The sequence below is a fragment of the Pipistrellus hanaki genome, assembly GCF_964339955.1.
Source record: "Pipistrellus hanaki genome assembly, chromosome: 4".
In the NCBI taxonomy this organism is placed as follows: Eukaryota; Metazoa; Chordata; class Mammalia; order Chiroptera; family Vespertilionidae; genus Pipistrellus; species Pipistrellus hanaki.
In genome coordinates, this window is record NC_140506.1 from 100,606,999 (window position 1) to 100,630,097 (window position 23,099).

At 61.6% G+C, this 23,099-nt stretch overlaps 1 protein-coding gene across 3 annotated transcripts in view; it reads right to left on the reverse strand.

Moving 5' to 3' along the window:
* Positions 1-2,626: 2,626 nt before the first annotated feature.
* EEF2K (eukaryotic elongation factor 2 kinase) overlaps positions 2,627-23,099 on the reverse strand; it is a 43,886-nt gene continuing 23,413 nt past the window's right edge. The window contains exons 5-18 of one of the 3 annotated variants that reach the window (XM_084882724.1): positions 22,662-22,699; positions 22,243-22,414; positions 20,209-20,355; positions 19,919-20,051; positions 19,603-19,730; positions 18,746-18,944; positions 17,870-17,949; positions 15,493-15,570; positions 14,528-14,590; positions 11,927-12,061; positions 11,657-11,845; positions 7,150-7,274; positions 5,994-6,172; positions 2,627-4,612 (exon numbers count right to left, since the gene is read on the reverse strand). In XM_084882724.1, the coding sequence (XP_084738850.1) occupies positions 4,503-4,612; positions 5,994-6,172; positions 7,150-7,274; positions 11,657-11,845; positions 11,927-12,061; positions 14,528-14,590; positions 15,493-15,570; positions 17,870-17,949; positions 18,746-18,944; positions 19,603-19,730; positions 19,919-20,051; positions 20,209-20,355; positions 22,243-22,414; positions 22,662-22,699 (1,776 nt within the window). In that variant the 3' untranslated portion in view covers positions 2,627-4,502. Of the gene's footprint in view, positions 4,613-5,993; positions 6,173-7,149; positions 7,275-11,656; positions 11,846-11,926; positions 12,062-14,527; positions 14,591-15,492; positions 15,571-17,869; positions 17,950-18,745; positions 18,948-19,602; positions 19,731-19,918; positions 20,052-20,208; positions 20,356-22,242; positions 22,415-22,661; positions 22,700-23,099 lie in introns of all 3 variants that reach the window. The other 2 variants (XM_084882723.1, XM_084882725.1) reach the window with 2 other exon arrangements.

Here is a 23,099-nt window from a genome sequence, read left to right on the forward strand (position 1 = left end):
GACCAAATCTGGAAGGCCTTTTAAAAAATCAAAGTGATTATAAATGATAAAAAATCAGGCCTTGGATTAAAAAGTTCAGTTTTCAAAAGCTCTTAGAACAACCAACCAACCAGAAGACGGGGCAGCGGGCACACGCTCTCCACGGTGACACATTTGCAGCTGAATCGGTTGCTCCTTTCCCGGGGACAGCAGCTCACACTGCCTCCAGCCAGCTCCTCCTCGCTGCCAGCAGGAGGCGCTTGGATGTGGGACCAGAGGGAAGAAACCATTCACTGTAAACACAAAATGAACTCCGTCCTTATCTACACCGCAAGCTGCTCCTCCGGGTCCCACCAGGTCCACCGTGTCTGTTACATGGTTACCCAGAGCCCAGACACACGAGTCACACACAAACCCGCGCGCTGCACACATTGTGTGAACATTTGACTGGCAAAACATGTCCAGCCCTGCACACCAATGTGAGGGGTGGGGATGGGAAGAAATGAAGTCACTAAAGCAGCAAAGGGTAGTCTACCTGGCAGGGCCATCGAGGTGGCATCGGTAAGTCCCCACCGCGCTGAGAATGAGGCGGAGGGAAGAGAACATTCAGACACAATGGTGTTTTGTTGTTTTTTTCTCTTCTTAGATTAATAAAACCTTAAAAATTCTGTTCTTTATTGATTGATTTTATTTTATTTTTTTTAAAATATATTTTATTGATTTTACACAGAGAGGAATTGAGAGGGATAGTTAGAAACGTCAATGAGAAACATCAATCAGCTGCCTCCTGCACACCCCATACTGGGGATGTGCCTGCAACCAAGGCACATTGCCCTTGACCGGAATCGAACCCGGGACCTTTCAGTCCGCAGGCCGAGGCTCTATCCACTGAGCCAAACCGGTTTCGGCTTATTGGTTGATTTTAGAGATAGGGAGAAAGAGAGGGAGGGAAACACCCATTTGTCATCTCACTTATCGATACATTCATTGGTTGAGTCTTGTATGTGCCCTGACTAGGGATTGAACCTGCAACCTTGGTGGATTGGGAGATGCTGTAACCAAGTGAACCACACGGCCAGGGCCAAGCCCCCCCCCGCCCCCCCCCCACGGTCCCACCTGTAGTAAAACAGAAAAGGATAGCACAGTCCAGTTTGAGTTTACGTTTTCCTCTCAGAGTCCTCTAAATAACAGCAGCTCTCAAAACCCAGCTCCGGTTTGGCGGCTGGCCGGCAGTCACCGCGAAGATTCTGCCTCTCAGAACTTCACTTTCTCCGTCTGTGACTGGAGGCCCCAGATGACAACCAACCCAACTCTGCTTGTCTAATCCCCCAGACTTCACCTGTTTCTTCATGGAAGATAGTCTGCTGGTTTCCAATTGGGCCGGGTATGTGAGGTGGTGGGGGAGGAGGGGAGACAGGGGACTGTTGCTGGCTGCACGCTCAGCATTTGTGCCAGCTTTAGAAGGCACAAAACTAGGTGTGTGTGTGTTTAGTTAGTCAGGTCTTTACTGCCAACTGAGCGCTTCCCTCCAACCCTGGGAGCAGAAACCTTCCCAGGCCTCAGCCCTCGGCTCAGGTGCAGCCAGTGCTGTTCTTTTAGGCGCTTGCTTAGCCTCTTCTGCTTCCTTGGCAGCCCTGATAGCTGGTTCTCGTTGACTTTCCTAACCTCAGGTTTCTGGTTCCTCTTGGAAGAGATGCACCAGTGATGGCCTCTGGAATCGGACTGCACGGCGGGGTCTTTTCTTTTGAAATTCTTCTGTCCGTTTTGGTGCTTTCTTCTGTAGAGGGCAGCCGAGTTTATCTGCCCAGGATTCCTCTTGGACAGGAATGCCAACTCGCATTTTGCATTAAGAAACTGAAAACCGCCAAAAGCTGTTTGGTTCAGTGGATAGAGCATCGGCCCTGCCGACTGTAGGGTCCCAGGTTCGATTCTGGTCAAGGGCCTGTACCTTGGTTTCAGACACAGCCCCGGTAGGGGGTGTGCAAGAGGCAGCTGGTCGATGTTTCTCTTTCATCAATGTTTCTAACTCTCTATCCCTCTCTCTTCCTCTCTGTAAAAAATCAATAAAATATATTTAAAAAAAAAATAAGAAAAGAAACTGGAAAACTCCCCGTGGGTCCTGGCATTGTGCCTCCTGTGTCCGGGGTGGATCCTGTGCCCACTGAAACCACACAGCTCGACCTTCATGGCTGCAGCTGCCGGGGAGCAGGAGAGATAGCGAGAGCACAAAACTAGGTTTCAAAGATCAAGTAAATTCTCCTGCTGGCTCAGAAGTATCTCAACATCCTACCGATGGTTTCCTCTCAATGGTCCTGAGAGAAGCATTTGCTGACTCTCCCTCCAGGCGCGGCTGCCTCCTGGAGGAGCGCCTGTGCTGAGATGCAGGCCTGCGGGCGGAGAGAGAGGCAGGGTGGCGGTTCCAGCCACTCGGGCACTGCATCGCTCCCTGACGGAAGCACCGGGTGCAGTGACCGCCTCCCAGTGCCCACCATCGCCGAGGGCTGCTCTGTGCCGCGGTGCTGCTCTGTGCCGCAGTGCGTGAGCCCCGAGGGGAAAACGGAGAGCTTGTGCCCAAAGCTTATGCAGTGTGTCTCAGTCAAGGATTGGAGCAGAGGTAGGCAAACTACAGCCCAGACAGCCACCTGGCTTCAAAATAAAGTTTTATTGGAACACCAGCGACGCCCATTTGTTTAATTGTGGCTGCTTCTGCTCCACCACCGCTGAGCTGAGCCTGCAGAGCATGTGGCCTAAAATACTTACTATCCGGCTCTTTACCGATCCCAGCGTTAAAGGGAAACACTAATGCGTAACCAAGAACTGAGAGAAGTGATCAGGGAACAAATGATTTGCAAATGAAGTCTGAGAGAGGAGGGGCTGGCTGAATAAATGACAACAAAGAGGCATGAACTACGTGAGGCTCGATTACTCTGAAGAGGGAAGTAAGCCACAATGAAATCGCCTGGGACTTACATTTATGCAATGTGACTGCATGCAGCTGGTTTAAAACAGAAAGCTGCTGCCTGACCTGCGGGAGGAGAGCGAGGAGCCGCAGCCTCATCGGACACTGTGATGAGCGCAGTGCCCACGCCGGCAGCCGGTGGCGGTGCCGGGGGACCCGGCCCTCGGCCCTGCGGCTTTTCCTCCCGGCCCGCTCCGGCTCCGGCGCCAGCCGCCCCGCGCACGGCTCCGCATGAGGCCTCGCTCCGCGAGCAGGGCAGAGGGTTTGCGTGTCACCCTCTGCTTTAAGCGAATACAGCAAAGCTCCTTAGTCACCGGGGCTTCGTCACAGCCGTCTGCTTTCTCTGCTACTTAAATACCAACTGAAGTCACACTGATACAAATCGAATTCTTTTTATTTTTTAATCCTCACCTGAGGATATTTTTAAACTGATTTTTAGAGAGTGGAGGGAGGGAAAGAGACAGAGGGAAACATCGATGTGAGAGAAACACATCGACTGGCTGCCTCCCCAAAGTGCCCCAACCTGGCCAAGGACCAAGCCTGCAACCCAGGTGATGCCCGCGGCCAGAACCAAAGCCAGCTCCTCCGTCTGAGGCCGAGCTCTGTCCACTGAGCCACCCCAGCCGGGGCTGAGCCTCTTCCCTGCTCCCTGACAACCGCAGAACCAGCGGCGGAGCCCCCGCCGGCGGCTTCCCGGTCAGCGCTGCCGGCCGGCGGCTCCCCACTCCGGCCGGCGGCTGCAGGCAGGCGGCCTCTCACTCGTGCTGTGCAGCAGCCCGCCCGCCGCGGGGACAGGGATGTGAGCATCCAGGGAGCTCCTGCCCGCCCTCCGCCCTGGCGGACAGCCCGGAGGGCGCTGAGCGCCCGAGGTGAGTGCGGGAGAGGCTGCCTCCCGCAGAGCCGGCCGGACCGCTGCCCGGGGGACGGAGGGCCTGAGCCCCGCCGGGAGAGGGGAGGGCTCCCCTCGCCAGCGCCGTCCTCCCCGTGGAGAGGAGGCCGTGGGCGCCCACCCCGCGGACGGCGCTCAGAGCAGGACCGGGCGCGCACGCCGGCCTGTCCGGAAAGCCGTCTGCGGAAACCAGGGATCTGGCCGTGGTCCAGGAAACCAGCTGAGGATCAGGAAGGAAAAAAAACTAGAAAATAAGGGTGCCGCCCGTGGGAGGGCCCCCACGGCCGAAGAGGGCGGCGCGGTCCATCTCACTCCGCGGCCGAGCTGAGGCTGAGCGCGGGGGCGTGCACACCACGGAGCGGCCCGGGCAGCAGACAGTCCTCGCCGGCTCGGAATGCGGCTGAAACGCTGGGAGCAACGTCCAAATGTTCCCAAAAGCACCTTTTTGCATCTTGTGAGGAAACACAAGAAAACAGAACCTCACATCCATGTGCCGGTCCTCAGGCTGCTTTTCAACCCCAGCCCCGAGCACCGCCCGGGGCAGCTGTGTCTCTGCCGACAGGTCCAAGAACGTGTACAAAAGCTGGTGCACCACACACTGGAAATGCCGCCGTAGCCGCGGTGAGGAGGCGGGTCTCCCTCCAGCCGGTGCGGACCGGCCAGTGCGTCCCCCAGCTACTCCTCCATCTGCGCCCAGGCCTCCTCCGCCTTCTCGTAGTACTGGCTGGCCAGCCGGCCCTTCATGGCCTCCATCGCTGCCTCGGCCGCCTGGGTGTACAAGTCGCCTGAAAAGACAGCAAAGGGGCCTCACACAGCTGAGCCAGCCCAGGGTCCCCCACCTCCCCGGTAGCTGCACCCCAATACCACCAATTCCCCCTCCCTCCACACGACCTGGGTGGGGCTCTGGCCCGGCCCGAGGCACAGCCAATCAGAGCAGCCAGCTCAGTGAGTACCAGGACTGGCATAGGGGGTAAGAGGGTTGGGGGGGTGCTTCCGTCTGAGCCAATGAGAAGCAGGCGGAGCCTTTGCAGGCCCGTTTGGGGAAGGTATGCAAGCGGAAGAAACAAAGATCACAAACAGCCACTGTCAGTTCCGGGCAGGTTTGGCACCAGATGGATTTGTGCCACATGAATAAAAACACGGTTCTTCAGAGCTTCTGAGATTTAGGAATTCCAAATAAAGAATTATAGAACTGCTTAATTTTGTATGCACCCTGAACATTTTTTAAAAACCTAGCCTCCCTGTGAAATAAGAAAATAAGGAGTTCAGTATGTTTATTATATAACAGAAAAAACATCCAGTGTGTGTCAGCTGCTGAGTGGATAAGCAGAATAGAGCTCATTTGTACAATGGAATGTTATCCTCTCTAATGAAAGAGAAACATGCAAATTAACCGCATCTTCGCTACACCCACAAGCCATGCCCAACAGCCAATCAGGTTGAGTATGCAAATTAACCCAACAAAGATGGCAGTTAATTTGCATACCCAGGCCAGAGCAAAGACTGAAGACAGCGTAGAAGGAAGCCAAGCCTGCAGAAGGGAGCGAAGAAGGGAGAGAAGCGGGCGGGCAGCGGAGACCGCAGCAGGAAGCTCTATTGCAGGAATCTTCCTGCAAGGGGCCTCTAGTTAGATAATAAAAAGTAATGAAGTACTAATACACGCTACAACATGGATGGACCTTGAAATATGCTCCGTGAAAGAAGCCAGACACAGAAGCCACATATTGTATGGTTCTCTTTACGAAATGTCCAGAATCGGTAAATCCACACAAAAAGCAGCTTAGGGGTTTGCAGGAACGGAGGGGGCGGGAAGTCACTGCTACCAGGGACCGGCTTTCTCGTCGGCGAGCGGTGCTGGGTGCTCAGCACCTGAGGAGACTCACTCCACCGCACGTGTGCATTTTACAACGGTGAGTTTCAGGTTAGGAAATGTCAGTTCAGTTGATTTTTAATAGTAAAACCGCCCCCCCAAACCAAAACCAAACAAGCCTAAACCCCAAGCCCCTGACATAGGACCATTAAATATACATGCTCGTCTGCACACCCGCTCCACGAAGCCCCTAGGCAGCCCCGCGCAGGATCGGCCTGGCAGAATGGAGGGCCAGGAGGCAGAGCCGCGGCCCTCACCTCCCTGCCCCCCCCCCCCGGGGCAGGCTCCCGCCCTACCTGATCTCTGCGGGTCCCTGGGCAGCCGGAAGCCGCCAGCCAGCAGCATCTCGGCCTCCCGGGCCAGCAGCGCGTACCGCGGCTCGTCCGCCATCCCGTCGTACCCCCCGCCCTCGTCGCAGTCCGACTTCTCCAGGGCGGAGCTGTACCAGTGCAGGGCCTCCGGCCAGTCCCGGGACCTGGGCAGGAGGCAGAGAGAGGAGGGCGTTACCATGGCCGCCGGCAGGCAGGAGAAGCCCCGCGGCCGAGCAGCGGGTCTGGGACCCTCAGGGCCCCCCAGGAACCCCGACTCAGCACCAGCTGCCACCACAGCGCGGGCCTCGCCAGCCCTCAGGCTGCACGTCAGTGAGGGCCCCGGGCCGGCCCTCAGGGCTGCTGCCCCCGCCGCTCCCCGCAGGGTGCGAGCGGCTTCCCTGAGCCCGGCCGCACGGGCAGCAGCCGGCGCCATCGGTCTGTGCTGGGGCTGGGTGAGGGGGTGAGTGGCCCCTTCGCGCGGCTCAGACCCTGTGAGAGAATGGCCATCACAGACTCCGGAAGGGGCGGCTCTCCGCTCTGCCTCCAGCCTCCTGCCTCCAGACTCGGCTCTGCCTCCAGCCTCGGCTCAGCTCCCTCTGCTCAGCCTCCAGCCTTGGCTCTGCCTCCGGCCTCAGCTCCCTCCCCTCTGCCTCCGGCCTCGGCTCCCTCTGCTCTGCCTCCAGCCTCTGCTCTGCCTCCGGCCTCGGTTCTCTGCCGCCTCTCCTCCGGCTCCCAGCCTGGCTCCGCCTCAGGCCGGTTCTCTGATCCCAGACACACGGCTCAGCTCCTTCCTCTCTCTCACCCGGCTCCTCAGCGCCTGAGCCTCCTCCTCAGCCGCCCTCTGACACCCCATTTCCTACGACGGCTCCGGTCTGTCGCTCAGCGCGAGGACAGGTCCCGAGGACATGACCCAGGAGGCAGGGCCGGGCGGTGAACACGCTGGCCAGGAGGCCTCAGGCGCGCACTGACCCCCCTTCGTTTTACCGACACCCAGGCCAGCGCTGGTACCGCGGACACCCAGGCCAGCCCCGGTGCCGCGGACACCCAGGCCAGCGCCGGTACCGGAGGGGAAGCTCCACCTGGACCCAGTCCCCAGCCCTCCCCTCACCCCCACCCGCGCCCCCAGGGGCGGCCACAGTACCTGTCTGGGCTGAGGTTCTGGCCGGTATCAAAAGCCCGTGCCACCAGGATCATGGACTGCCTGTCGCCAGCTCCCGCCGCCTTCAGTAAGTAATCGAATCCTTTGGTCTTGTTTTCTTCCGTCTCCTGCCGATGCCAACCAGAGGGAGGGGGAGAGTGAGCCTGCCCTGGAGGGGCTGCGGGCCACGGCCCCCTCGCCCGGGTGCTGTGAGCGCCGGCGGGCCGCTGAGAACGGCGTGACAGACCGGGCGGGCACCGCGGCACCTCCTGGTGCCCACGGAGGGCGGGGCGGAAGCTTACCCGCTCCTGCTCACTGCCGTCTGCCGGCTCTGTCTTCTGGGGAGCCACTCAGGTCCTGCCTCCGACGGGCCCGCCCTCCCCCTCTGAGACATCCTTTACGCCACAGAACCCCCGTGGAAGCACGCACACCGACAGTGTCAGCATTCAGCACAAAGCGCAGCCATTGCTGACACTCAGACAACGGCACACAGCCTCACCGCACCTCCAGGCGCCCATCCCCCCAGCCCTGGCAGCACCGTTTCTCTCTTATTCTTTTCAGAGAGGAAGGGCGAGGGAGAGAGAGAAACACCAACGATGAGAGGGTATCACTGATCGGCTGCCTCCCGCACATCCCTTGTCAGGACCAAGCTAGCAACCCAGACATGTGCCTCACTTGGAACCGAACTGTGACCACCTGGTTGGTGCTCAACCACTGAGCCACACCAGCCAGGCTCACCTATCATCTGTTTCTAGAGATTCCCCTGTTCTGGACATTTAATACGAATGAAATCATATAACATGTGGCTGGCCTCTTCCCCACGGCATAAAGCATTCGGGTTTATCTGTGCTGTGGCAGGTACCAGTGCTTCATTCTTCTTCTTCTTCTTCTTCTTTTTTTTAAAAAAATATATTTTATTGATTTTTTACAGAGAGGAGGAGAGAGGGATAGAGAGTTAGAAACATCGATGAGAGAGACATCGATCAGCTGCCTCTTGCGCACCCCCTACTGGGGATGTGCCCGCAACCAGGGTACATGCCCTTGACCGGAATCGAACCCAGAACCTTTCAGTCCACAGGCCGATGCTCTATCCATTGAGCCAAACCAGTTTCGGCGCTTCATTCTTCTTGTGGCCAAATAGCGTCCCATTGCGTAGCTATGCCACATTCTGATTATTCAGCCCTGGCCAGTGTGTTCAGTGGTTAGAGTGTTGGCTGTCCACCCAAGGGTCACAAGTTCAATTCCAGTTCAAGGGTTTGCTCCCCACCCCTAATCAGGGCGCATGCAGGAGGCAACCAGTTAATGTGTCTCTCTCACATTGATGCTTCTCTCTCTTTCTCTCCCCCTCCCTCCTTCTCTCCCTCCCTTCCACTCTCACTGAAAAGCAATCTATCTTCAGGTGGGGATTAACAACAAAAAAGTATCACTCCCTGGTTATTTCACTACATGCTAGAGGCCCTATGCTCAAAATTCATGCCGGGGTAGGGGGGAAGAGTGGTCCCCTCAGCCCCACCTACACCCTCTTGCAATCTGGGACCACTAGCTCCTAACCACTGGCCTGCCTGCCTGATCGCCCCCAACCACTCTGCCTGACTGGTCACCCCCTCAACCACTCACCTGCCTGACTGATCACCCCCAACCATTCACCTGACTGCCTGAACACCCCCAACCACTCTGCCTGCCTGCCTAATCACCCCTAACCACTCTGCCTGCCTGATCACCCCTAACCACTCTGCCTGCCTGATCACCCCTAACCACTCTGCCTGCCTGATCACCCCCAACCACTCTGCCTGCCTGATCACCCCCAACCACTCTGCCTGCCTGATCACCCCTAACCACTCTGCCTGCCTGATCACCCCTAACCACTCTGCCTGCCTGATCACCCCCAACCACTCTGCCTGCCTGATCACCCCCAACCACTCTGCCTGCCTGATCACCCCCAACCACTCTGCCTGCCTGATCACCCCTAACCACTCTGCCTGCCTGATCACCCCCAACCACTCTGCCTGCCTGATCACCCCTAACCACTCTGCCTGCCTGATCACCCCTAACCACTCTGCCTGCCTGATCACCCCCAACCACTCTGCCTGCCTAATCACCCCCAACCACTCTGCCTGCCTGATCACCCCTAACCACTCTGCCTGCCTGATCACCCCCAACCACTCTGCCTGCCTGATCACCCCCAACCACTCTGCCTGCCTGATCACCCCTAACCACTCTGCCTGCCTGATCACCCCCAACCACTCTGCCTGCCTGCCTGATCACCCCTAACCACTCACCTGCCTGATCACCCCTAACCACCTTGGCTTTGGCCCCTGCTGTGTCAGCTTTGTCCAGAAGGATATCTGAAATGATGTCCAGAAGGTTGTTTGGCTGTCCGGTCTAATTAGCATATTATGCTTTTATTATTCTAGATCAGTGTTTCCCAAACTTCTCTCATGATGAGAATCACCTGGTGGAGTTGTTAAAACACAGATTCCTGAATCCCAACTAAGAAGTGCTAAACTAGAATTTTTGGGAACATATAGGTAAAATTGTATACTTAACTAGTGCTCTAAGACAGGTGTTATATACAGAGCACTAAGTTAGGTATGCAATTTTACCTATATGTTCTCAAAAATTCTAGTTTAGCACTTCTTAGTTGGGATTCAGGAATCTGTGTTTTAACAACTCCACCAGGTGATTCTCATCATGAGAGAAGGTTGGGAAACACTGTTGTAGATGGTCTTGAATCTGATGACTGTGCCTTGGGCTGCCCTGTGCCGTGTAGGGTATTCAGCAGCATCCCTGCTAGTGCCAGCTGCATCCCCAGAGCTGCGACAAGCCATGTCTGTGGACAGCCAGTGTCCTCTGGAAAGCGGAGGCAGAGGGGCTGGCGGAGAACTACCGGGTTTGAAACTGGGTGGACGCACCCTGAAACCATGTCCTCTGCTCACTTCCTCCCAAGCTGCGCTCAGCGATGTCACACTTAGGAACTCGGCCACATTCACAACACAGGAAGCAGAAACTGCTACAAGTCAAGGTTTGAATAACTGTCTTTTTGACTATCTTGGTTGAAAAAGAGATGAAAGGATATTCATAACGCAGATTAACCTAGACGCGCGGGGCCAGCACAGGACACTGAGGACATTCTTCCTATTATCAGCATGAGGCTGCTCTATCAGCGGCAAACGAACCAACTTCCGGTTCGGACAGAGACCTTCCTCATTTCACCTTCCTCTTACATTCGAAGTAAATGAAAGTTTCAACCAACATTTCAATGGCCAATGTTTATGTCAGAGTGTCACACCTCCCTCAGCTGCAACCATAGCGGGTAGCAGATATAAAGATCCACAATAAGTACCAAAGCATCCGTGAGAATGCCGACTGTATCGAATTTACAATGGTCTTTTAAAAATATATATATTATTGACTTCAGAGAGGAAAGGAGGGGGGAGAGAGAGAAAGAAACATCAGTGATGAGAATCGTTGATCCGCTGCCTCCTGCACGCCCCACAACCCAGGCAATGTGCCCTGACCGGGAACTGAACTCTGACTTCTTGGTTCATAGGTCGATGCTCAACCACTGAGCCACACTGGCCAGGCAATGATGGAGTCGTTCATGCCCTGGCCAGTGTGGCCCTTAGCTGGAGTGTCCTCCCATCTGCTGAAAGGCTGAGCATCCTGTGATAATCCACTGAATATATGGAATTTATAAGAGAGTGTTTGCTCTTTTGTTAATCCTCACCCGAGGATATTCTTTTCCATGGATTTTCAGAGAGTAGAGGGAGGGAGGGGGCAAAGGGGAGGAGCGGTAGAAGAGAGAGAAACATCGATTGGTTGCCTTTTGCACATGCTCTAACTGGGGCCTGGGATCGACCTGCAACCCAGGTATGTGCCTTTGGGAATTGAACCCGTGACCTTCAGTGCCTGGGCCGATGCTCTACCACTGAGCCACACTGGCCAGGGCTACAATAGAGTATTTTTATGCCCTGGCTGGTGTGGGCCGGTTGGTTGGAGCGTGGTCTCGGGACCTCTCCTCCCCTCACGGTGCCCAGGGGCCAGGGGGCAGTGGAGCGGCCTCATGGGCTTCCCACCCCACATCCCGCAGCGCCAGACCCCACGCAGCCTCCTCTCCGCCACCCCAACGCCGCGGGCTCTGGCCGCACCAATGGCCTCCGGGCCGCAGACCTGCCAGCCTGTGTGCCCCCTCCCTGAACTGCTCTTACTCACCACCCGGCCTTTAGGTCTAACTTAAATGTCATCTTATTCACTGATCCACAAGCAAATCCTAAGCACCTACTATGTGCTGGGCTGCTCTGGCCTCAGGGCACGGCGGAGCCAGCACTGGGGAAGCAGCTGCCCGGCCCAGGCAGGGCCCTCCCCTGTCCCTCCTGTCTCTCTGCTCCTCCCCCTGCCCCGGACCTGCCGGAAATGCCCCAGGGCGAGGCCTCTCTGACTTCGAGGAGCCGGGCCCTCCAGCTCTCCGGCTCTCCGGCGGTCAGACCGGTGGGGAAGGCGGGGCCCTCACCTGCAGGGCCACCTCGGCCAGGATGTGGTGCGGCAGCTGCGAGTACAGGAGCCCCAGGCCCACGACGGCCTCCAGCTCGCCCAGGTCGGCCGCGTGCTCCAGGTGGAAGAGGGCCGACTCCCGGTCCCAGGCCCCGTCCTGCCCGCAGAAGCGCCCGCCCTCGTGGTAGCGCACCAGCGCCAGGTGGACCTGCACAAGACGGGCGTGGGCGGTGAGCGGGCGGTGCGGCGAGGCCGGACCAGGGAGGGCTCTGCAGAGGCATCGCCCTACCTTCCCCAGCACGGACTTCCCGATCCTGCGGCCGAGGTCCAGGGCGCTAAGCCTGCGCACTTCCAGGGCCGCGGCGGAGGGCCTGGGCAGGTGGAGGCGGGCGGGGTTAAGGAGGCTCCACTTCTCCACACAGACCTGGGGAGAGAGCCGGGCATGGCTTCCGGGCCGGAGGCCGGGGGCAGACCCTGAGGGTGCGAGTTCTCTGGGACCACCGGCCCCAGTTCCAGTCACTCAGCTCGGTCAGCTCGAGGCACCCAGGCCGAGGGCAGCACGGCCGCAGCCGGACCACGGCCAGACCACGCGGCTCAGAGGCGCCGCCCTACAGGCCAATCTGGGTGAGGTCGGAGGCGAGCCCAGGCCTGTGGCCCGCCCTCCACCCCCTCTGCTCTCCTCCGCTGCAGGTGCTCCGGGACATCCCAGCTGAACACGCCCGTCCGCCCACCAGCGACCTCGGAACCAGGAGGTCACGGTGCCAATCCCGGTCAGGACACACGCCCAGGTCACGGTGACTCCCGGCTGGGGGCATGCAGGAGGCAGCCAATCCATGATTTCCTCTCACCATTGATGTTTCTCTCTCTCTCTCCCTCTCCCTTCCCCTCTGAAATCAATAAAAATATATTTGAAAAATAAAATAAAATAATAAAACCGGGTTGAAAGGTTCCTTCAGAGCAGCGCCGGCAGACGTGTGTGCCAAGCACCCCACAGCCACGCGGCCCCCACGGAGCGTGGTCCGGCTCAGGACGCCAACCCAGAGCCGGGGTGAGCCCGGACCCAGCGGAGGGAGGGAGCCCAGGGCCGGGGTGAGCCCGGACCCAGCGGAGGGAGGGAGCCCAGGGCCGGGGTGAGCCTGGACCCAGCGGAGGGAGGGAGCCCAGAGCCGGGGTGAGTGGGCTGTGCTCAGAGGGAGCCCAGAGCCGGGGTGAGTGGGCTGTGCTCAGAAGGAGCGGGAGGGAAGGCCCTTCAGGCCAGAGGGGCTCTGTAGTGGAGGCTGGAGGCAGGACCAGAGGGCCCCCGCCTGTGGGCTGCGCCCCCCCAGGGTGAGGACACGTCAGGTAGCCAGTAGCTGGGGAGCGAGTGAGACCCGTCTCCTCATCCTAACGTGGGGCAGCACCATTAGCCTGTCTCCGGGCTGTCAGGAGGGAGTTAGCTACAGCCGCTGTGTGGGCAGGACTGGGACAGTGAGCTGTGGCTGTTTGATCCCCTCCGGAACCATCCCTAATCCTCCCCAGCCTCCATCGCCGCCAGGGAGAGGCTGAGAGAGGGGAGGGCCATCGCCGCCAGGGAGGGGCTGAGAGAGGGGAGGGCCATCGCCGCCAGGGAGGGGCTCAGAGAGAGGGGAGGCCATAGCCAGCCCAGGGCAAGGAGACTGACTTCTTTGCAGCATGGCCTTCAGGAAGCATGAAGTGCGTGGGGCGGGCTGCAGGGTGTGAGCATGACATGGGCAGCCAGGGACATAGCCAGCTGGGGTGGGGTGGGGGGGGAAACACAGGCAGCCGGGGGGGGCCCACAGACAGCCGGGGTACACAGGCAGCCGGGGTGGGGGAACACACACACACACACACACACACACACAGTCAGCCGGGGGAACACAGACAGCCTCGGGTGGACAGACACAGGCAGCCGGGGAAACACAGACAGCCGGACACATACACACACACACACACATACACACAGTCAGCAGGGGGAACACAGACAGCCGGGGGTGGACAGACACAGGCAGCCGGGGAAACACAGACAGCCGGACACATACACGCACACACACACATACACACAGTCAGCAGGGGGAACACAGACAGCCGGACACAAACACACACACACACACATACACACAGTCAGCAGGGGGAACACAGACAGCCGGGGGTGGACAGACACAGGCAGCCGGGGGAACACAGACAGCCGGACACATACACACACACAAACACACACACACACACATACACACAGTCAGCAGGGGGAACACAGACAGCCGGACACACACACACACACACACACACACACAGTCAGCTGGGGGAACACAGACAGCCGGACACAAACACACACACACACACATACACACAGGCAGCTGGGGGGACACAGACAGCCGGACACACACACACACACACACACACACACACAGTCTGCAGGGGGAACACAGACAGCCGGACACACACACACATACACACAGGCAGCTGGGGGGACACAGACAGCCGGACACAAACACACACACACACACACACACACACACAGTCAGCTGGGGGAACACAGACAGCCGGACACACACACACACACACACACATACACACAGGCAGCTGGGGGGACACAGACAGCCGGACACAAACACACACACACACACACACACACACACACAGTCAGCTGGGGGAACACAGACAGCCGGACACAAACACACACACACACACATACACACAGGCAGCTGGGGGGACACAGACAGCCGGACACACACACACACACACACGCACACACACACACAGTCTGCAGGGGGAACACAGACAGCCGGATACACACACACATACACACAGGCAGCTGGGGGGACACAGACAGCCGGACACAAACACACACACACACACACACACACAGGCAGCTGGGGGGACACAGGGGCCTCACCCGTGCGCAGCTGCCCAGGCTGTCTTCGTCCGACTCGGACCTCTGGCTGCCGTTGGAGTGGCCCTGTGGATGCAGAGAGGTCAGAGGGCAGCTCCCCCGCCGGGCGGCCCTGCACCTCCCCCAGGAGCTCCCTCAGGCGCCGGCCCCGGGGAAGCTGGAGCCCGGCCAGCGGCGGAGACTGTGGGGACAGGCGGGACCCCGTGCCGGAGGGCAGGACCCCGTGCCGGAGGGCAGGACCCCGTGCCGGAGAGGGGGGCCGTGCCGGAGAGGGGGCCGTGCCGGAGAGGGGGGCCGTGCTGGAGAGAGGGGGGCCCGTGCCGGAGAGGGGGGCCCGCGCCGGAGAGGGGGGCCGTGCCGGAGAGGGGGGCCGTGCCGGAGAGGGGGGCCCGTGCCGGAGAGGGGGGCCCGCGCCGGAGAGGGGGGCCGTGCCGGAGAGGGGGGCCGTGCCGGAGAGGGGGCCCGTGCCGGAGAGGGGCCCGTGCCGGAGAGGGGGCCCGCGCCGGAGAGGGGGGCCGTGCCGGAGAGGGGGGCCCGTGCCGGAGAGGGGGGCCGTGCCGGAGAGGGGCCCGTGCCGGAGAGGGGGCCCGCGCCGGAGAGGGGGGCCCCGTGCCGGAGCCACCGCCTTCCTCTCTCGCGGATCCCGGACCACGGCCGCCCTCGCTCCCCTGCCCGCCTCCCCAGGGACGAGGCTGGACCGGAGGCTGGGAGGCCGGGCTCAGGCGCTGCCCGGGCCGCCCTCCGGGAGCCGCCCTCCGGGAGCCGCCCTCCGGCTCTCCCCGCGCCGGTGCCTGGGTGCGGCCAGCCCCTCCCGCCTCCTTCCCACACCCACTGCCCCATCGCCCGCTCCTCCGCGGGCCCCGCGTCCGCCTCCCGAACGGAGCTTCGTGGTCTCATACTCATCCTCCGCACGGCCCGCTGCCCCCCCCCGGACGACGGGGTCGGAGCCGCCTCCCGGGGCTCCTTACCCGCTCCCGGGGCTCCGGCTCGTCCAGCTCGCCCCGCTTCTCACTGGGGTAGCCGCTGTCCCCGCTGTTCTCCGAGTCCTGTGGAGAGAGGGCGCGAGGGCTCAGGGTCCGAGGGCCCGGTGCTGACGGCCGGACCCAGCCCTTCCTTCCCCTCGCCCCCCTCGTCTCACGGAGCGCCCGCCCGCCCGCCCGCCCGCCCGCCCGCCCGCCGCGACCACAGAGCGGCTGCGACCACAGTGACAAGCAGCCGAGGCCCGGCTCTGAGCGCGGCTGCTCCGCTCAAACCGGACCCTGCCTGCCCGCGGGCGGGGCGTGCCCGCCTCCATCTCCATCCCCTTCGTACGGGACTCGTTACAGCGCCCCCGTCAGAGGCTGAGGATAAGTCACAGCCGGCCCCACGGTTGGCGTGGCGCCTCCATTTCCCAGGCAGGAACACAGGCTGGTTGAGGGTTCTAAGCCACAGGTGAGATGCAGCGCTGGGACCAGTATCACCACAACTAAGCCTGTGCCAACACCGCACCGGGCACCTGGGTGTGCGTGTGTTCTAGGTCTGCGATCTGCTCAGAAGGGATCTGGTGTGATGGCAACCGCTAAAACCACCGTCATTTATCTACCATCCCGCTCACACCGTCACTGCTTCCCTTCCACACACACGCAGGAGCGGAGGCCGAGGGGGCACCCCGCTGCCGCCCGGCTCTGTCACCCCAAAGGCGGCCTCAGTGACTCTGGTCACTGTGTGTTTACTTAGTCACTTACTTTTGTTAATCCCAGCCTGAGGGTGTTTTCCTATTGATGTTAGAGCGTGGAAGGGAGGGGAGAGACGAGGGGGAGGAATCGATGTGAGACCCCTCGACGGGCTGCCTCCCGCACGGGCCCGACTGGGCTGGGGATCAAGCCTGCAACCGAGGCGCCTGCCCGCCCGGGAGCGGAGGGCATGCTGTAACCTCCGGGCACACCGGCCGGGGCTGGATGCTGTTTGTGAAAGGAACTAAAACTGCTGCTAACGTTAGATCCCTACGCTCTCCCCTCTAGATAGAGTCGGGAACTCACCCCTCGCGTGTGGTTTTCCTTTGGAGAGCCCTTTCGTGTTACCTCTGTAAGCGCCCTTTTAAAAGAAGTGCGCATCGCTGGCTTTCACATGAAGCCTGTCTCACTCCCGAACAGGAGGAGCGGAGGCACACACTGCGGGACCCGGGTGCCGGGGAGGCACACACTGCGGGACCCGGGTCCCGGGGAGGCACACACTGCGGGACCCGGGTCCCGGGGAGGCACACACTGGGATCCCGGTCCCGGATCTGGCCGGGACCCTCCACGCAGAAGCCTGCTGACCTCCCGCCAGCCGCCCCCACGCCTCACCCTGTGAGCTGAACGTGCTTTTCCCGGTTTTTAACACAGGCCACCAAACGGAATGCTCCAGGCGTGGAGCGAAGGCTACTGAGCACGCTCCAGCAGCCTGCCCCCCGCACCCCTTATCCCTCCGCCAGAATCATGCCGAGCTGAGCAAAGAGCCCCCGGCAAACCCCGCTCTGGGCCTGGAGAGGCAGCCAACCTCTCCAGACGGAGGGCTCGTCGTCTGAGGGATGGGGGCTACCACAGAGATGGAGGTGCAGGCAGAGCAGCACAGAGGGGTCTGAGTACTGGGTCCTCACCGAGGGACCAGGAGCGAGTGGCCCACCCTCTGGGTGCCTCCGTGCCCTCCCGCCCAGAGGCGGTCCCGGGCGAAGGGGCAGGTGGCTGAGGCTGGGAGAGAGCGTGGCGCTGTGCTGATGCCGTTAAAAGGACGGACTGGAGGCGTCTACCCCAGTCCTTGCACAGCGTCTGCCCTCGGGGACGGTGCTGAGCGTGTCAGCTGTTCCTTTTCTCTTCCCTCTCAATTCTGAAGAGCACTCACGAGTAAATCCAACCTTTGGAGCCATCTGGGGGTGCAGTGTGGTCTGGGCAGGTGTGACCCATCTACAAGGTCTGCTTTAAGAACTCCTGTGAATTTTAGACCTGATACTGGGACATGTTTGCCTGAATGCAAACACGGTGCTTCCAGTCGTTCACCACTGCGCCACCAGAGCTGCCAGAACCTGTTCGTTTACCCAGCTGAGCGCTCCCCGCTGGCCGTGCGGCGAGGGGCCTGCTGACCCTCCACCCCCCGCCAGCTGTCCACACCACGGGCCGACCCTGAGGGCTGAGCTGCAGCGTCACTGCGGTGACCTGGATTCCCTCTCTACCCACTTCACCGGAGCGAGGACCAGCTGTTTCCGAAAAGCACGGCTGCTGAGGGCTGGAGGCGGAGTTACCTGTGTCCCCGGCCGCACAGAGCAGACCTGGGCGCCCACCCTCGTTCCCTCCGGGACTCCGCCCACCCGCTGCTCCTCCCGCTCCGTACCCGGTGGTTGTCCGGCTGGTCGTCCGGATGGTCATGATCTCGGGGAGCCACACCGTCCAAGTCGCTGAACACGGGCCAGTCTGGGCAGGAGAGAGACAGAGGAGGTGCTGGGCCCGCTGCTGGGAGCCCCCACGCCCCACCTACACCTGGAGCTGACTGCCTGGGGCCCCGTCTCTGCCTCCTGCTCGAGCTCCCGAGCCACACCTGGCTGGCCTCTGGTTTTTCCTTTCAAACAGATATTACTGCTTCAGAGAGGGAGGCAGAGGGAGAGACACAGGAGCACCAGTGATGAGAGGGCACCTTCCTCCTGCAAGCCCCACACTGGGACTGAGCGCCCGCCCAGGCACGCGCCCTGACCAGGAATCGAACCATGACCTGGTTCATAGGTCAAAGACCAACCACTGAGCCACGCCAGCCAGGCCGCCTCCTGTTTTTGTGTGGTTTCTTTAAGAATGTTTTTTTCCTTCTTAAATGACTGGAAATATGAAAGACTAACATCTTCCGATAGGTGAAAACCACCTGACATTGGGACGTGGATGCCGGCAGGAGTGCTGGCACCCGAGCCACCGTCTGCCACCCCATCCACACGAGAGGCGCGTGCCCGAGCCTACCGCGTTTACGGGGCTCGGCCGACCTGCTCCGCGCTGAGCGCCCGCCTGTGACCGGGGCCCGGCTGGACTGCGGCAGGGCACAGGCCCGGTGCGGCTCGGGCCCCGCGAGGGGGCAGCTGCTCGATGACGCTCTCTCTAATGGCATTCTGTCTCTCCCTGCCCCTCCTCTTCCTCCAAAGCCAATGCAAACGTTAACACACACACGTGGTTCCAGTCCGCAGCCCCGGCACCGCCCCCTCCGACCTCAGGCCGGCGCCTCACTCACGGGGCGGGTCCAGCTTCTGGCTGTGCGGCGTGGCCGAGCACGGGGAGGAGGAGAGCGAGTCCCAGGCGGCGTCGCTCATGCTCTCGTCTCCGGAGTTCTCCGACAGGCGGGGGCGCAGGGGCGGCCGGGCCCCGGGGAGGCTGCTGGCCAGGGGGCTCCCGCACTTCTCCTCCGTCCCCCGCAGGAGGGTCTGGGCGGACTGCTGAGGAGCACCCGGACGCTCGTCACAGGGCGCCCGCTGCAGGGAGGGCTCTTCCTGCCACCGCTGCCTGAGCTCTGAGCCCAGGCTCCACCCCGGCTGTCTGCTAACAACAACCCACGGGGCGCCTGGGCGCCGGCCGCCAACGCTCCCCAAAGGCGGGCCAGGCTTCGGCCCTGAGCCGGGCATTCGTGTCACCACACGTCCGAAATCCCGCGCTGGGCTTTGCCACCGTTCCTGTGTCTGGGCCACGCAGTGGGAACAGCCTCCACCCAGCCAAGCTCAGGTCTAGTCCTTGGCAAACAGCCTCACGCACACGCGCACACACACACACATGCACACACACGCACACACTCACACACGCACGCACGCACACACACACATACACATGCACACACGCGCACACACTCACACACACACACACACACACACACACACACACACGTGTGCAAACACCTCTCCCCCACGCTCTGCCCGCCCGGTCTCCTCACTCTGGGGAAACGGGCCCAAACCGAGCGGAGCCAGTTCCTCGCTCGTGGGACCCGGGGCTCCGTGCACAGGTTTGGGGGGTGGCCCGATGGGAGGGGGCCCTCGGTCCCGATGCTCCTCGTTAGGCGGCGCAGGCCTGGCCGGGCACGGGAGGCGCGGAGGGACCCACCAGCAGCGCGGTGCTCTGGTCCACCGCGTCCTGCTCCCGCGGCGAGAGGTCGAAGGGCGTGAGGCCCATGCTCTTGCAGATCCGGTTGCAGGCGTGGGAGTGGAAGAAGAGCGCCATGCCCCGGACCCCTGCGGACGGACCAGCGGGCGGTGTTGGGGAGGGGGAGGGGGGGAGGGGGAACCACGCTGAAGTGGGGGTCAGACGTCCCGGCTCCCCCCGCCACAGCCCTGCCGAGGCCACGGCCTGGCTCCTGAGTGCAAGGAGCCGGGAGGTCGGGGAGGGGTTGGTCTCCGTGCAACAGGCCGCCCCCACCCACCGAGGTTGCCGTCTCCGAAGTCAGTGCCCTTCTCGGTGTGGATCTGAGGGTCGGTGTAGAGGTCGCCCACACCCTGGATGTCCACCATGATCAGCTGGTGGCCGGAGCGCTCGAAGGTGAAGTGGCTGAAGGCCTGCGGGAGCGGGAGGGGAAGGTGGGGACGGCCTTCTCAGGTCCCGTCCGGGGCCGGGGCCTCCGGCGGACAGAGCCGGGGGTGGAGGGTGCCCCGGGAAGCCGGGGCCTGAGGGCCGGGGCGAGACCCGCCCGCCAGGACCCCCGCCCGGCCTCACCTGCGGCGTGAGGCGCGCGTCGTCGCGCACGAAGCCCGAGTTGGAGTTGTACTTGGTGTACTGGCCCTCGATGTAGTGCTCCAGGTGGAAGAGGGGCGCGCCCGGCCGGTCCCTCAGCTCCAGCACGCACATCTGCACGATGTCCACCTGCGGGGGCGGGGGGGGGGGGGGTCAGGGCCCGGCGGCACCTCCGGACACGGCCAGCCAGGAGCTGAGGGGCCCGCCCGCCCGCAGGGTCCACGCCCGCAGCTCCGACAGCCGCTGCCGTCCCCCAATCCACCGCCCCCCCCACCCCACCGCCCGGCCCGAATGAGCTCCCCTGCGGAACCCGTCTGTCCAGCGGCCCCCCAGCTGGCACCCGCCCCACACGGGCAGTTCGCGAATGAGCCATTAACAGTGAGTTTTTGCACTTCTATGGTTCTGGGGCCTCATATACAGCATATAAATACATATTGTGACATGTTTATGCATTTCAGTTCTCTTTGTAGTTTTGAAACTTCATTTGCTATTTTTTCCATATCACTTCATATTGTTATTTTTTAAACAGTTTCTTAGTGATTTCTTCCTCAGCACTTCAATGTCCTTTCATTCTTTTATTTTTCTCTTTCATGGAGGCCATGTTCTTTGGAAGCTTGCTTAGACCACGTGAGCAGCTCGCTTTTTGAGTAATAAGAATTCTGTGTCACAGGCCATCGGGCTCTTACAGACTCTTAGATGGGGCCTGGCCCCAAACAGGCTGGGAACCTCTGTGAGTCTTCCCTTCGAAGGTGGAGGTGTCAGGGGGTGGGCCCTGTGGGAGGTCACAGGCCCCAAGGGCGGAGCCTGATGGATGGGAAGGTGCACCCTCCTCCTCCTCCGTGCCAGGTCCAGCCAGAGCGCAGGCTCTGACCCAGGAGGCCTCAGAGGCGACCACCCAGACCCCCATCTTCCCAACCCCTAACACTGATGACCACCCAGCCTGCGGCATCCTGTCTAATACAGAGGGGATATGCTAATCGGCCCTCACACCATCACAGAGATGGCAGCACCCACAGCCAATAAGGAGGGGATATGCCAACTGACTATCACACCCTCTATTTTGTTATAACAGCCAAATGGACTAAGACAACCCCCAACTCTGCTTTGAACAAGGTGACGCTACGCAGCCTGCCCCTGGGGGCGGCCATGGGCCACGCTAAGGCTTCAGGAAGCTCCAGGGGCGCAGGGAGAGCGTGGGGTGTGGGCGCTCACACGGCGGGAGGGGGACCCCGCACTGCGCAGGGTGGGGCGGCGCCCTGTCCCCGATGCCCACAGGCAGAGGAGCCTCTGCGTCCTCCGCCTGGGCCCACGGGGGACGCCTCCTGGGGGACGGGAAGGCTGGGTGCTGGGCCCTGGCTCCCCCTCTGCCTGTGAGGAGGCCACTGACCCCTTTGGGACCTGTTCCCTCTCCTCCTCCTGCTTTCTCTCGGGTCACACTCTCAGTCCCAGGAGGACCGCATTCCTGGTTCTAATGGTGGACAAGAGGCCGGGCCTGCCCAATCTGTGCATTCCCCTCCCCTGGCGGCCCTCACGGCCGGTTCAGGGAAGGCACCTGGTTTAGCCAGAGCAACGAACCCGGTCTGGGCTTTCATGGAGCTCCTGGGAAACGGCTGTCTCCAGGACCGCTGGGCAGGCAGGGCTGCGGCTGTGCCGGCCTGCTGCTGCATGGGCAGCGAGGCCAGGGGTCCCAGCCCTCAGCTCGGTCCTGGCTGTGGGCAGGGCTATGGCTCAGTCCCTGAGGCAAACCTCTCCTTTCTGCCTTAAACCCCCTGTGTGGGTTTCTGTCATTTGCAAACAAAAGCCCTGACTCTCAGATCCCGTCTGTAAAGGGGATGAGAACACCCCACCGGCTCCCAGCGCTGCTTCAGAACAAACAGCCGTGCACGCCCAGCTCCAGGCCTCCTGCTCGTACCCGGGGCTGCGACAGTGAGACCGTGAGGAAGGAGCCGGCTGGCACCTCCGCCACCGGGTCTCCTTGTGCCGGCCGCCCGGCGGGGCGGGGGGCGGGGGGCGCACCTGCTTGGGGGGCTTGTGCCGGTTGTACTCCTGCCCCCAGAGCTTGGCCTCCATCTGCAGACGCACGTCCTCGAAGTACACGCCCCGGTCCACCGGCTCCAGGTAGCGCTTGGCCACGTAGTTGGAGGCTGCCCTCCACTGCTGGGCGTGCAGGAAGTTGGACAGCTTCTTCCTGGGGATCAGCGGGGCCGGCTGCACTGGGGCTCCCGGGGACCGGGGACCTCGCGGGAGGAGGCCGGCCGGGCCAGGAGCGGGACGGGAGGCGGGAGGGGCTGCCCCGAGTCTGCGCCGACCCCTCGGCCTCCGAGGGCCAGAGCTGAGGTGATAGATGCTCCCGGGCTCATCCCCCCACACCAGGCTGATCTGGGGCCCAGGGGTTGTGACGGAGGGGTGGGGGGGCTCGGAGCCGCTGCACTTACGTCCGGAAGCACTCCCGCATGGCGCCGCGGCCGAAGGGCTGGAAGACACGGAGGCTGTCAGTCCCCCGCCCACAGTGGCACCGAGGCCGAGGTCTCCCTGGGGGGGCACACGCCACGAACCTCATCCCAACTCCATAATCCGGCCCCTGTCCGGCACTGCACCTGCACCGCACCCTCCGCCCCGCCCTGCACCCTGCCCGCTGCCTGGCACCGCGCCCTCCGCCCTGCCCTCTGACCTCCGCCCTGCACCCTGCCCTCTGCCTGGCACCGCGCCCTCCGCCCTGCCCTCTGACCTCCGCCCTGCACCCTGCCCTCTGCCTGGCACTGCGCCCTCCGCCCTGCCCTCTGACCTCCGCCCTGCACTGCACCCTCCACCCTGCCCTGCACCCTCCGCCTGGCACTGCGCCCTGCCCTCTGCCTTCCGCCTGGCACTGCGCC